At 41.1% G+C, this 13,584-nt stretch overlaps 1 protein-coding gene across 7 annotated transcripts in view; it reads right to left on the bottom strand.

Annotated features, from left to right (window-relative positions):
• Positions 1–13,584, bottom strand: part of ptprdb (protein tyrosine phosphatase receptor type Db) — a 157,231-nt gene that overhangs the window by 16,597 nt on the left and 127,050 nt on the right. For 5 of the 7 annotated variants that reach the window (XM_085277015.1, XM_085277016.1, XM_085277020.1 and 2 more), the window contains 12 exons: positions 12,450–12,476; positions 11,733–11,850; positions 10,866–11,453; positions 10,379–10,473; positions 9,496–9,752; positions 7,720–7,813; positions 6,773–6,997; positions 6,514–6,674; positions 4,509–4,520; positions 4,088–4,200; positions 3,357–3,454; positions 1,250–1,373 (listed from right to left, as the gene is read on the bottom strand). In XM_085277015.1, coding sequence (XP_085133141.1) covers positions 1,250–1,373; positions 3,357–3,454; positions 4,088–4,200; positions 4,509–4,520; positions 6,514–6,674; positions 6,773–6,997; positions 7,720–7,813; positions 9,496–9,752; positions 10,379–10,473; positions 10,866–11,453; positions 11,733–11,850; positions 12,450–12,476 — 1,912 coding nt within the window. Of the gene's footprint in view, positions 1–1,249; positions 1,374–3,356; positions 3,455–3,957; positions 4,000–4,087; positions 4,201–4,508; positions 4,521–6,513; positions 6,675–6,772; positions 6,998–7,719; positions 7,814–9,495; positions 9,753–10,378; positions 10,474–10,865; positions 11,454–11,732; positions 11,851–12,449; positions 12,477–13,584 lie in introns of all 7 variants that reach the window. The other 2 variants (XM_085277014.1, XM_085277019.1) reach the window with 2 other exon arrangements.

Raw genomic sequence — 13,584 nt, 5'->3', positions numbered from 1 at the left:
GCCAACATCGCAAACACACACACACACACAGCAGACACACACACTCAAATGACAGAGGAGCAAGAGGAATGCTTATACAACTTACTTTAAATGGGATGTGGACAGACGGTAAGAAGAGCTTCTAACATATGTTTATCAACCCCAGTCTTTAAAAGACAGCTTGCCTAAATTCTTTGCGCTACAACTTTACTGCAATGGACTACAACAGAAGCAATCTGCAGATAAAACACACACTCGCACTTTCCAGTCACTTGGTGGGAATGCTGGCTTGGCAGAAGGTCTGCGTTCAGCAACGCATGGAAGCGGCTGCGAGGAGAGTATATGTTTGTGCTCGTCCACATCTGGGCATATATGTTTTTTTGTGTGTGTTTATGCGTGCATGAAAGCGCTCGTGTGTGTGTGTTTGGACATGCTCAACAGTATTTGCATTTTCTTAGCTGGAAGAAAGACAGACAGCCAGGGCTCCAGCTCCAGGACAGGCGGGGGCGGAGGGGCTGCTCACACATGCTCTGCCCAGATAAGGCTCATCTGTTTGGGCTTGGCCTCCCACTGCCTCCCTCTCTCCACATTGGAGCTGCCAGTTTCTCTGCCTCGGGTCTTTCCCAGCTGAGGTGGGTGAGTGCGCTTCAAAATGCACACTGAGTACAGAACTATTTGTTTCTTCTCATTTTAAACCATTCAGAAAGCCCAAATCCAGGAAAATGGGCACACCATGAATAAATCGGTAAACAGTCTAAATAAAGCACGATCACACGCTATCTCCTCAGATATTAAATTGGTCAGGCCGGGTCCAAACCAGTCATATGATGTGGTAAAACAGTGGGGTAAGACACAGCAGTTGGTTAGATGGGAAAAAATGATTGTTTTCATTGTGTTTACGTAGGCTCAGCACTTGGTTTGTGATGCATGGGAACAGCCAGTGCAGAACAGCTTCGAACTATTAACATCCCATCTTTCACGGATAGAAGCTCTCACGCAAAAGTTCACACAGTCATATACAAACATGCACAGTATGACATAACGCACTACTTTGCCTCCACACCCAAACTCAAGAATCACAACTTCATGCCCAATTTAAAGCCTAGCCCAAACCATAACTCTGCAACCAAATCGTAAACCTTAAATGGCCCTGAGAAAGTGACCAGAGTGGCCTCATTTCCTGAAACCATTACCGTAGCCATATAAAGACGGAGGTAACAGGTCATGCACACCCACACACGCACACAAACACAGCGGAAGCGTGTCCTACCCTCGATGCTGGAGAGTATAACTCTGGAGTGATCGTAGGCAATGACGTTCGCGTAGCGGTTCTTTGGTTTGTTGACCTCCAAGTTGGAGTTCTCCCACGTGAACTGTTGACCAGGATCGACTGACTGCAAGACACGCAAGCGAAGGTCAAACAAAGAACAAACATCAACGAGAAGCTGTTGCAGTTATATCGTTTCATGTGGCTTACCACAGTTGTTCTGTGCTCAATCATGTTTTTGTTACCAGAAATATTTTGGCATTATTAAAGCAAGTGGGTTTCAGACAGTGAGACTAGCATGCAGTCTGTCAAAAACATTAGATTAAGATAAATGGCCGTGGCACGAATGATTCACAGGACTTGCAATGAGGAAAAAACAATCTTGCTACATACCACTTTTAATCCCCGTATGATTGTAAGGTACGATATGCTGCTTATGCGTGCACAGCATTGGCTGATTCTCTAAAATCACACATAAGCACCAAGCATTAGCACTTAAAATTTACTGCTGGCATCGATATCGCTATCTCTTAAACTGAACCTCAACGTGCAAGAAATTGGCATCCAGAACAGGAAGATTTTAACAGTTCCAAGAATCTGAGCTCACAGGCACCGGGGCAGGATCGTTGCAGCAAAACCCACTGTTAAAACCAACAACAAACTGAAAATTAAGAAGGTATTATTGATACTGTATAGGAACGTGGGCAACCATGATATCCCTTTTCAAGAAAGACTTTCCACTTTCAAAACTAGCTAAAAGAGAAAGACGATAAAAGCGCAACCAATAACCCTGGGAGAGAGGGGATGGTTGTGTTAGAGCAACACATTAAGTTCCTAGAGGGTAATTATAGCAACCATTGCTGTTAGCTGGGAGAGGCAGACATGAGGTCATTATAGGGCTGTCAATGGAGAGGGACGAAGAGGAGAGAGCCAGAGCAATTTAGCAATTCTGAATATTTTACGACACATAATTATGGTTTGGTTGAGGAAAAAGTGGACAGGAGCGGTACTGGATACGTGCACGTATCTGTGTGTGTGTGTGTTTAAGACTGCTTTCCATGAGCAGCCGACATCATGTGTGCCTGATTATTACACCGCAAGCATTTCTGGCCTCTCTCTCACTCTCAGTCCCTCTTCCATCCATCTCTCTTGTTCCTTCGTTAAAGCTTCAGTACCGAACAAAGCACACAGTCATGCAGAGAGAATGTGAGGCTCAACAGAGTGGTTCCAGCTCACACCACAATTGCATACAGCTTCTCCCTCAATGTCTCCTCCATCCTCCTTTATCCTCTCTCCCAACACTCTCCGCCCCCCAAAAAACATTCTTGCTCTGTTTTTCTACTTTTTGCATAATGTGTCCTTGTCTTTCTCTATATACGTACTATATATCTGTCACACACAATTTGTCTCTCTTTTGCGGCAACCAATTAGGGCCTTATGCAGTCTCCTCCACCCAGAAGCCCTTGGCCTAAACACATTTTTTATGCAGGGAAAAGAAAACATTTTTACTCTTTTAACAGCTCTCCGTGGAGCTCATTGTAGCGCTATTTGCGACACAGCCATAATATTTCTGCTAATGTCTTTTTTTTGAGGGCCACAGTTCAGCACGACAAGTTCAGCCACACTGTTATCTCCAAGCAAATGGCTTTTCTGTTGTTGTTCCACATTAACTCTTCTGTAAGTTGAAGGAAACTAATCAAGAAGCGTCTATTTTACAGAGAACATTTGCCTCTTGCATCTCTTGGCGAGTCTGCTCTCTGTGGCTGCCGCTTTATTTCTAGCTCCCCTTTTCTCCACCAGAGTGTAGAAATGAGGGGTTGATAACCATCTGGCTGTAAGCAAACTCTCTTTGAGCTTGCAATTTCAATTTTCCTCTTATATTTGTATAGATAACAACAAGACAGCAGAGAGAGGGAGATGCGCTCGATTTTGTATCGTTCGACGGAGACAAATCCAAACGTAACTTAACTGTATAGTCAATGCGAGGCTTTAAATCTACTCGCGCTCGCTATCAGAACTGGAACTGAGCAAGAGCAAGAAACGGCAGGTCAATGATAAATATGCGAGTGTGTGCGTGTGTTTATGTGCATCAGATAATCAGCATTCGTACCTCGTACTCTTGAGAGAACTTGAGATTGTCATTTGCCTTGAGGCGCTCAATGTGATCTGCCAGCTCAGAGATGGGGACGGGCGGGTGACTTGCCATGCCTGCCGAGCACAGAAACAGAAAAAGAGGCGGTTTTGATACACACACAATTGAACTCCTTTGGAGGAAAACGTTAAGAGTTAGGATTCTCAAAGGCGGTGTTGTTTAGTGCTCGGTCCATGGACAGTGGAGGAAGCAAATGGAAGTGTTGTCTTTTTTTTTTTTTGGTTAAGTGACCGTTTTCTCTCCAGGCAGACAGAAGGAACAATGTGCATGTTCAGAAAGTTACTGAGGCACAATAACATGTCTTCAGAGGATACGCACACTGCTGGTGAAGATTTAAAAAAAGGCTATGACACAGTCAATAAAAAATTTAGCATGATTTTAATTTTGTTTTTTTTCAGTAGAAGTATTCCGGAGGCGTTTGATGAAATGTCAAGCAGCTTCATCCTATACGGGATGGATGGTTAGTTAGCATGGATATGGAGAAGGAAAAGAGTAGAAAAAATGGAAAGACAGAAAAAGAAAGAGAAAGAAAGAAAGAGGGGGACAAGGACCAACTAACTTGACAGACGCCGATAACCGCGGTACACTGATACACGGTAGGCTGAAAAGGGAAACAACACCACAGTTAATCTCATCAACACTGGCCACATATAGCATATTTTGCATGTGGATATTTCTCCCCAATCTACCTGGAGTCTGGAAGTTGATTCTGCGTAGCTCCACAGGATCAGTGGGATGGTGGGAGGACATCGCTTTGCTGCAGGGAAAACTGCCCTTTCTTCCTTCAGCCTCGGCTCTTTTCCTGGAAGAACAAACATAATTTACCTCAACCTGATCTACTTAAAATGCACTTAAAATGATGGACATAAACCAGCCGATGCAGTGCAGCTGTCACTCTTCCCATACATATCTTTATCCAACACACTGAATAAAGTGAGCTTGGGGGATTACAAATGTACAATTCAGCCAGTATACTTTTAGTTAATATATTGTCAATAAAGGCACACGGCAATAATCCTGACTCTTCTGGGTTCAATTTTCTAAATGATTCTTTGCAAGGAAATTGTCCCCGTAGGACAGAGGAAATGGTAATAAGCAGTGTTTGTTTACCTGTCAGGTTTGCTGGATCCACGTAGGCAGACGTGTAGATAAAAGCAGAGACAAGGATGAATAACATTAGTGTCCAATCAACAAACATCAGGGACTAAAGCATTGCTGAACTCATCATTCTCTTCCTCTCATTTAAATGGATAGGAATAATAATATGATCTTAAATATGCAAAACAGCACCTCCTGTAGCTATAAAGATCAACAGTAAATCTAAACACAAAAGCTTTTTCACACAAGGACACTACATACATATCAACACCTAGCAACTCTGCCCTGGAATGGTACAGCTTAAGAACAAGTGTGAAATGAATAGCTAGAAATCACCAGGAGTTACACTCTAGGGCTGTACTGAGTATTATGACCATCAAGGTTAATAATTTTGCTGAGCTGCATCAGTCACACTAATTATTCATGTGCATTAACTAACCTCTAGCTAGAAGATTGGCTGGCGAGCTTATCGTGAATAGTGCTAATGGGTGATAATGTTATCTTTCACTTTTCTCTCATGCTAGCTAACACTGCTCCCTATATTTGGCTTTAAATGGGCGTTACTGTGCAAATACTTTATTTATTTTTATTTGCAGTTTTCTTCAAAAATGGGAAATTGGTGCAACAATTTATTGGAAGTATATAAACTCAGTATATAAGACAAAAACAGACTTTGCTTCTAATGAGCTTGAAAGTCATTATTTGGTGTTGCCATCTTTTTTCCTCAAAACACACTCTTAGGCAGCTTTCTTGTAGTTTCATTAAGTAGTCGTCAGGAATAGTTCTCCAGGCTTCTTGAAGGGCTTTCAAGTCTCTTGTTTGGATGTTGGCTTTATTTTTGTTCCATTCTCTGTCAAGAGGATCCCGCGCTGCTTCAATATTGTCAATAATGACGTTCGGGCTCCGGGGAGGCCAATCCATGACTCATAGTGCTCTGTTGTCTGTTTTTCTCTCCAGGTTTGTTTTTGTTGCACTGGCAGTGTGTTTGGGCGTCACTGTCACGCTGATGGTAGTTTTCATGATTCCATCAATTTTGACATCACCAGCGGAAATGAAGCTCCGAACCATGACAGAGGCTGTTTATAACGAAAGATGGCTGAAAACAGTCATTCCTGTCACTCCAGAAGACCCGTTGCCACTGATTTTAGGTCCAGTTCTTTTCTCCACTTTTCCTTCCTTACGAGTGGCTTCTTGACAGCCACTCTTCAACTGAAGCCATTTCTCATAAGGCTTCAGCAAACAGTAGATGGATCGCGTGAAGGACCAGATGCATCTCTGAGGTCCTGGAAATGTTCTTATTTCTTAAAGACATCATTTCAGATGTTTTTAAACCTGTGCACTCGTCCAGTTTTCTCAGTTTTTTTAAGGGCAGCTCGTACACCATTATGAGATATGAAAAATGTTCAGCTAATAGCTCTTTGGGAATCACCTTAGAGGTGAATGACCTTCAGAAAGCCTGAAGAAGCATTGCTCATGACTTTTGCACAGTACTGATGATGACAGAAAAAAATACATATCTATGAAAACCTCAAATTTAAGCTTAGCTATTATTAGTATAAATAATTATAAATATTTCACCATACATTTAACCCACTGGTTTAACCTTTAAAGCAACAAGGAAATGCTGATTTTTTTATTCATTTAGAAATATAAATGATGTTCACACAAAATGATAGATCTGACAACTGATGTAAACGATAATAATCTGTATGCACATCTCTGAAAGAAAACTGACACTGTCTGCTGATTAGGATCTTTTTCTGTCACACACTGCTTGATAACTTGTAGGAAATATTCATGAAATGAACAAAAAAGATACATTAAGTGATGGAAATGGATAAACCCCTGCAGAATAACTGTTGTCCCTACTATAAAGACTTATGTGAAGCTTTAAATTCTTTTCTCCATATTCAGCAAAACTCAAAATCTCTTTTGTTTACAGCTTTCTTTGTGTCAGCATTCAAATGTACTACTGAACAGCGTTTATTTCTGTTTTCCTCCATCGTGCTGATCTTACCTCTTGAAGAGGAGAATGGCAATGACGATGCAGACAATGAAGATCACAGCCAGCACAGGCCCCACCACCCACAAAAGACCCTCCTCCTCATCAACAATTGGTTGAGGATCCACATATGATGATGTCACAGGATCAGAGTAAGGGCTGGTTGAATACATAGTCTGCAAGAGACCAAGGGTTTAAGCAGTTACACGTATAAATTAAACACCAGTGTACCCAGACGGTAGATTTGTTCGGGCGTGTTTGCATCTGCACTCACATTCTCGGAGAGGTCGAGCAGCGCCAGCACAAAGAAAACATAGTCTTGTCCGTTCTGCAGTGGACGGTTGCGAAAGTCGCCGTAGTTTCGGCCGTCCCCTAATGTGAATTCAATGGGCAGAGTCTTGAAGTGAGCGGTGACATAAGCCCTGGGATCTGACTGGCTAGCCTGTCTGCGGATGCGAAGGGCTCGGCTGACGCTGGTTCTGTTGATCTCTCTGAGGAGCTATGAGGAAAAACAAAACAGAGAAAATGAGCAGGCAGGTTCAGAGTTTAGAGGAGATGGGGAAAATTGACAGAAAGGAAACAAAGAAACAAAAAAACGTCTGACACAAATACGTGACATAAAAATAGGACAACAATCTGCAAATGCTGGTTGCACCAAGTTCAAACAAAGGGCATGACCAGATCATCAGTCTGCTTCAAACTCCCCCCTCCCATCCCAACCCACATACAAAAAAACCTTCAGAAAAAAAGGTCAGTTTTGACAATTTTACCCCAAACAAAACCCTCATTATTGTAGAAACAATGGACTGTACAGTGCAATATCACCTTAGCCCAAATTTGTTCATCAACTGAATTGCTGCCACATTTATCCACTGAGACAGTAGGCGCCATAAAACTCTATTGACTCAATTGCTTTCAGAGCAGAATAATGAGGTGGTGAAGTCTTTAGAAAAAGGCAGGGAGTGGAATTAGATGGGAAATGGCATGTGAAAGCATTGTTTAGAGTGAGCAAGGAATGGATGGTTAGGCCGTTTGCCTTCACGTAACAAGGCACAGTCTGATAAGTCTGATACAACAGACAAAAAATCTGCATCGCATTTAACAGTTATTACCCCCATCATCCTGATTAACATAATCATTCCCCCCCAGCATCGGTATTACCTTATAACAAGTGTGACCATTATTTAGCTTTTTATTTTTCCTGCCTGCTGCACGTCTCACCTCATCCAGGTTCATTTGGTCAGGGTCCTCCCAAGGATTCAAGAATTTTCCCCCTCTCTGCTTCTTCAGCGGCACCACTACCACAAAATAACCCCTGAAACACAACATGCAACTGGGATCAGGCCTGAGGAAGCACACTCCAAACTGCACAGTTTCTTAAGAACCGTCAGTGTTCTGACATTTAACAGAATACTTTAAAAGGATTTCAGACACAAAAGTATGGAGGCATTTGATGTTACACTTTATTTATTCTCGATGTGTATGGAACATGATGGACACACCTGTCTATATAAAGACCCATAATTCACAAAAACAAGCCATTAAGTTAAGAAACTCTAAAGCCAGCAATTATAATATTGTTTTAAAGCACAGAAAAGGATAGGGGCATAAAACTTTCTAACGCTATCAGTGGTACCACGGGCACGAAGGCCATGTACAAGGATAATCATAAGGATGGTTGTCAGGTCAAGTGGAATAACTGAGCAGGAATAGTCTTGGTCTGGAAAGTGACTTAAAACCACAAGATCATTAAACGGAACTTCAAAGGTGCTCTTCAAAGATGAAGGAAACTCCCTGGAAGTAGAACTCCATTAAACTGGCCTTCATGGTAGAGAAGCAAGACAGAAGTCACTTCTGAAAAATGCATATCAGAGCCTACTTGGAGTTTGCCAAATGGTGCACTGTGAAGTCAGATCTCCAAGCATCTGGCAAACACAATGCACTGACTCATTTCATCTCTATAGTAAAGCATAGTGGAGGCAACATTATGACATTGCTTCTCTGTAGAAGGAAAAAGGAGAGAGGACAGAACTGTGGGGAAGACGAATGCAGCCAAATTCAAAAGTACAAATGTGTTGTTCACAAGAGCAGTCGTAACTTTAATTGCATAACAGGGCTAAATAAATGACCTGGACCTAAATTGTAGCCATTTAAATTTTTTCATAGATTTTTTATCCATTTAATTCTTTGAAAATTAATTTTATGAAAAGTTAAAAAAAATTGTAGTTACTTTCGGAGCATAAGAAAAAGTGGTTGGCAATTTCTATTACAAACAGACTCAGGCTGTTTCAAGTGCTTAGCTAAGCTAAGTGGCTGCTGGTGACAGAAAAGTGCTATTGATCCTCTCATCTAACTCTGGGTGTTATCTCTACTTTAAAAAGAGTATGCAGTATCTGACCATCAATATGATATACATTATACTAATATACATTAGTATGTTGCTGTAGTTGTAGCTGCTGTGAAACAGTATAGTACGTTGAAAGTGTGTGGCATCTGCTGGGAGAGAACTACTAATACAGTATGCGGCCTCATGTTGAATCTGACAATAAGAATTTGTAAAGAGGGAATAGTATCCAAATCGATACGTATTTAAATCCAGTTTGTGTTTTTGGATTATTTTGACATTTTGAGTGACCATCTTGTAAACAATAAAAGAGTGGAAAACCCCCCCACCCCAAAACACTACTGAAGTGACAGAGAAAGACAGACTTCTGGAAAATAGCTGTGAGAAGAAGTATGCATATTTAAACATGTATGGCTATTTGGACTTTGTATCTATATTTATTATTGGTGCCAAAAAGCAGATAAAATGTTCAGTAGTGGGGATTCGTTTGGTCTGTTGAGGGAGTTCTCAGACTTGTTGTAAGCTCCGAGACATAGTAAAATGACCTCACAGGGTCCGTAGATAAATTGATACAAAGTAATAATTTAAAGCTTTCACAGTTGGTATTTAGGATAACAAATCCACTCTGTCTACATGCTTTAAGTCTTTCCTACCTGACTTTAGCTGTGGTCTGTACAGTCGGTAGCTGCACAGTCACCATGCCATCTGCATTAGTCTTTCCCACTACAATAGGTTTGGTTTTCAGGATGTCTGGAGCGGTGGTAGTAGTGACACGGTGCTGCAGGCCCCCAGCGCTGTTGGCTCGGTTGGTTAGCAGAAAAGAGTACTGAGTGTCTGGCTCCAAACCAGTGATCAGCTTCTGAGTTTGTTTGCCATCCACTTCCACAGACTGGCCCTTCCCATACAGGATCTGAAAACACCACAAATGCACATAGAGGTCTAAATAGGAAGCCTAGTTTTGCCTTACACTTAGCTGATTAGAATAAAATTATGCTTATATTGTGCAGTTCCTCCAATGGAAGTAGAAACCACAAAGGATGGATTGCACTGACAATGAAGAAAATCAAGTTGTGATGCTATTTTGTTATAAAAAATACCAGTTCATGAATATTTGTTTACCACAGACGTGAGAGGTTTTGATGTTCTATGAATTTTCTCTTCATATTTAATCTGTAAATATGTATCAAATGTCTGTGTATTTACATTTAACTAAGTTATGACTCCAAGATGGAGTGAAAAGATTTTGACATAAATTGTGGCAATTGTGAGATAAAAGTAACAGTATCTTCCTTTGTCTGTTAAGGAGCCAGACTTCATTATCTTTTCTTGACAGGAAGAGTGAAGTTTCATAGATAATGAGTGGTTGGAAATATGATTCCTCATAATTAATCTGCCATATACAACTGCAAAACATGCAATTCTGAATTTAATCTCACGCTTTTATCAAGGTCCTGCTTTTTCAGCTTATAAACGTTAAACTGCATGAGGCACGGCTAATTTTTATACCTACTAACAAACAAATATACATCTCCTTACAGTGAACGGCTGGACAGGGTTCTTATCACGGATCTCCCAGGACAGCAGGACAGAGTTCTTCATGGATGCTTTTACTCTGAAGTTGGTGGCAAAAACTACGGGACGGGAAAAAGAAAAAAGAAAAAAAAGAAAGGAGTATTAATGTGGCCCAGCATTCGCAGTTACGGTCTCTACTGTCCAGTCCTACTGGTCTTACCTGCGTATCATTCTCTAGTACCAGCCTCATGCTAGTTATTTGCTCTTATTAACACACAGGACTGTGATTCCTGCCCAAGACCCAAAACTCTTACCTTGCTTTAGGAAAAGGATGTTGGGTCTAAGGCTACAGTGACAAGACAACGAAAAAGGACACTTAGGATGCAGCCACAAGATGTCTCATGTTCATGTGGGACTTTGCTTGATTTACTCTCAAATGTGCTGTTTGGAAGTGTGTCTAGCATCCTGAGCCTGGTGAAGATGGGTCGTTAGAATGTGAGTGTGAGCCTACCTTGGTCTAGCCGTTGGGTCCTAAATTGGACACTGGGGCTGTAAGGCCCAGGACCGACAGCTGTGAACGCACACACCCTGACATCATACACAGTATCGGCACTCAGACCCTCCAACAAAACACTCGACCTTTGAGTGGGCACCACAACCTCTGTAGCGTTTCCCCGACTGTTTATATCCTTGTATAGCACCGAGTATTTCAAAATTTTCCCATTTTGCTCAATCAGCGGGACTGTTTTCCACGCCAGCCGAAGCGAGGTGGCAGACGCCTCTTCTGAGATAATATTTTCTGGATATCCACTCGGGACGTCTTCTGGAGTAGTCACCTCTTTTACAGCCTCTTCTCCATAGCCCATCTTGTTGCGGGCTGACAGTCTGAACACATAGTTAGCACCCTTGTGGATATCCTGGGCAGTGTAGCGGTTTTCCTTGGGGAGAAACTCAGCCACTGTAAAAGGGAGAACGTCAACGCGGCCGAAGGTGAGGCGGTACCCCAGGAGCGGGGTGGCTGGACTGGGAGGGGGGTACCACTGAAGCAGGGCCGTACCCGAGTCAGTGGCACTCACTAGCAGTTTGGGCTTCTCGGGCACTACGAGGGAAAGGAAAGAAACAGGAGAGAGGGAGAGAATAATGAAAAGAAAATTAGACGGTAATTACAAAGCACATTATTCATTACCTCGAGCAAAACTGCACAATACGATTAATACAGCACCCGTGGCTTCTTGTGGCACAGCAAGGTGTGAGACCATTTCAATGGGCAATAATTATCATTAGTGATGCCAAACTCTCAAAGACAATCAACTACGTGTGTCGTTTATTTCAACCTCTGTGTCTTTGTGTATGGCTGGGTCTGTGCAGACACACTTACATGGCGGGGCGGTGCACACAGTAACAGGTTTGCTGCGAGCGCCATCGCCCTTGGCAGTGTAAGCCCCTACTGATACAGAGTAGGCAGTATCTGCCTTCAGGTCCCCAAGCACCACTTCCTGCAGAACAACAAAAAGCATTGTCAGCGACAAAAGGCCACTAATTTTTGTTTGTCCTCGGGATAATGAGCAGTCACTGCTCAACAAAAAGAGACTCAAGGAGGGTGCGGTTAAAGCAACACAAAGAGGTACAGCAAAAGCGTACAGTCTTTGTGCCTGACAGTGTGACTGTGCAGTTATTCAGCTCACTTCTGCACAAACAATATCAAGACATGTACGGATACTCTTGTTTAAATCATTTTTTAAACTCAAAATATCGTTTACCTACAAAGAAATTAAAAACTGATTTGTCTCCATATAAACACATATATTTTGTTAATTTCTTAGTATGTGTGTAAATCGTATATATAGCAAGAATATTTTGGTGATACAAAAAATGACTCATATTATCAGTCATCTGTGGGGTTTTTTTTAGGTCCCTTTATTAAATATATTCTCTTTTCTATGTTCCTGGTGAACACGCAATACAGAAATAGAAATGTGTTCTTGCACGACGTTTAAAGACTTAATTTTAAAGCTCCAGTCTCATAAATATGACTCATCTACTTTTTTTTCTTTTTCTAACATCAAATAATATGCACAAATAAATGTTTACTCACATATACTGTTGAGTCATCGTATTCCCACTGAATGATGAAGCAGCAGGAGGAAAAAAAAGAAGAAAGAAACACATTATGAGTAATAGTCAAAAGGACTTTTTTTTTTTTATCTGCATTTAACAAAATCTCCAGTTTAATTTAAATAAAACGTAATAACACACATTAAGGCTGTTTAACCTTATTAGATTGTAAATCTTATTTTAGGAATTCTGTGAGTCAGGCTGTGTTCACATTACTTTTAGAGTTGCGATGGGAAAAATTCTCACATTTACCAGAAAACAAAACAAGAAGAAACAAATGCTAGCTCCACTTACTCGAAAGAGTAAGAGTCAGAAAATAGTTTACCCTTACTGAAAAAAGCGCATTTTTAATGTTGAGTTTAGATGTTAAAGATGTAAAGTACGATACTTAACACTGTGGTATTTTCTTTACCAACGGACTTTGGCTGACATGACATTTGCTTGCTTTTGCTGGCACATAACATGAGTTACTAGCTGTTATTACTACTTGGACATTAGTGGAGTTACATAACATGTGATGAGAATAATGATTTTGTTCTCACGTCTGTTCGCTAAGTGTTTAGCTACGGGTTGCGGACTGTTGACTTAGCACAATCAGGAGAAAACACTGATTCTCAAATACAAGTAAGCCCACAGCTGGGTGAAGAGATTTAGACAACAGAGAGGGTGCATTTAAGCAAAATTTAATTTGGATCCTTTTTAGTTGATGTCTCTATAACTGTTGATTCTTTAAAATTGTGGTGAGGGTTTGAAGGTTCTTTCATTTCTAAAGGGTAGAAAAAGTCTGACATTCGCCGACCTGCACAAAGATGGACCAGCTTGTTTCCCGTATTCATGCAAAACTAAGCGTACTGGTTGCAGGTATGAGATATTATACAGACAAATAAGAGAGTTAGCTTCTTATTTAGCAAATGTGTAGTCACTAATTCTGTTGTCATAGTGTTGTTTCCTGCTATTTTAGTAATATTGGATCCCTGTTTTGTTTTTATTGTTCCAGTAAAGCTCACCTTTAGTTTCACTATTTTATTTAAGTTCTAGCTCTCATTTAGTTTTCTGAATACCTGTGAAGTTGCTGTTCTAGTGTTAGTTTTTTGTGTGCTTGGTTTATATTTAAT

Source organism: Mchenga conophoros, linkage group LG6 (assembly GCF_057382185.1).
Source record: "Mchenga conophoros isolate Kocher_MC1m ecotype Shallow Benthic linkage group LG6, M_conophoros_male_GT1.1, whole genome shotgun sequence".
In the NCBI taxonomy this organism is placed as follows: domain Eukaryota; kingdom Metazoa; phylum Chordata; class Actinopteri; order Cichliformes; family Cichlidae; genus Mchenga; species Mchenga conophoros.
Note: the sequence above shows the minus strand (reverse complement) of the source record. Positions and strands in the feature narration are given on the sequence as shown.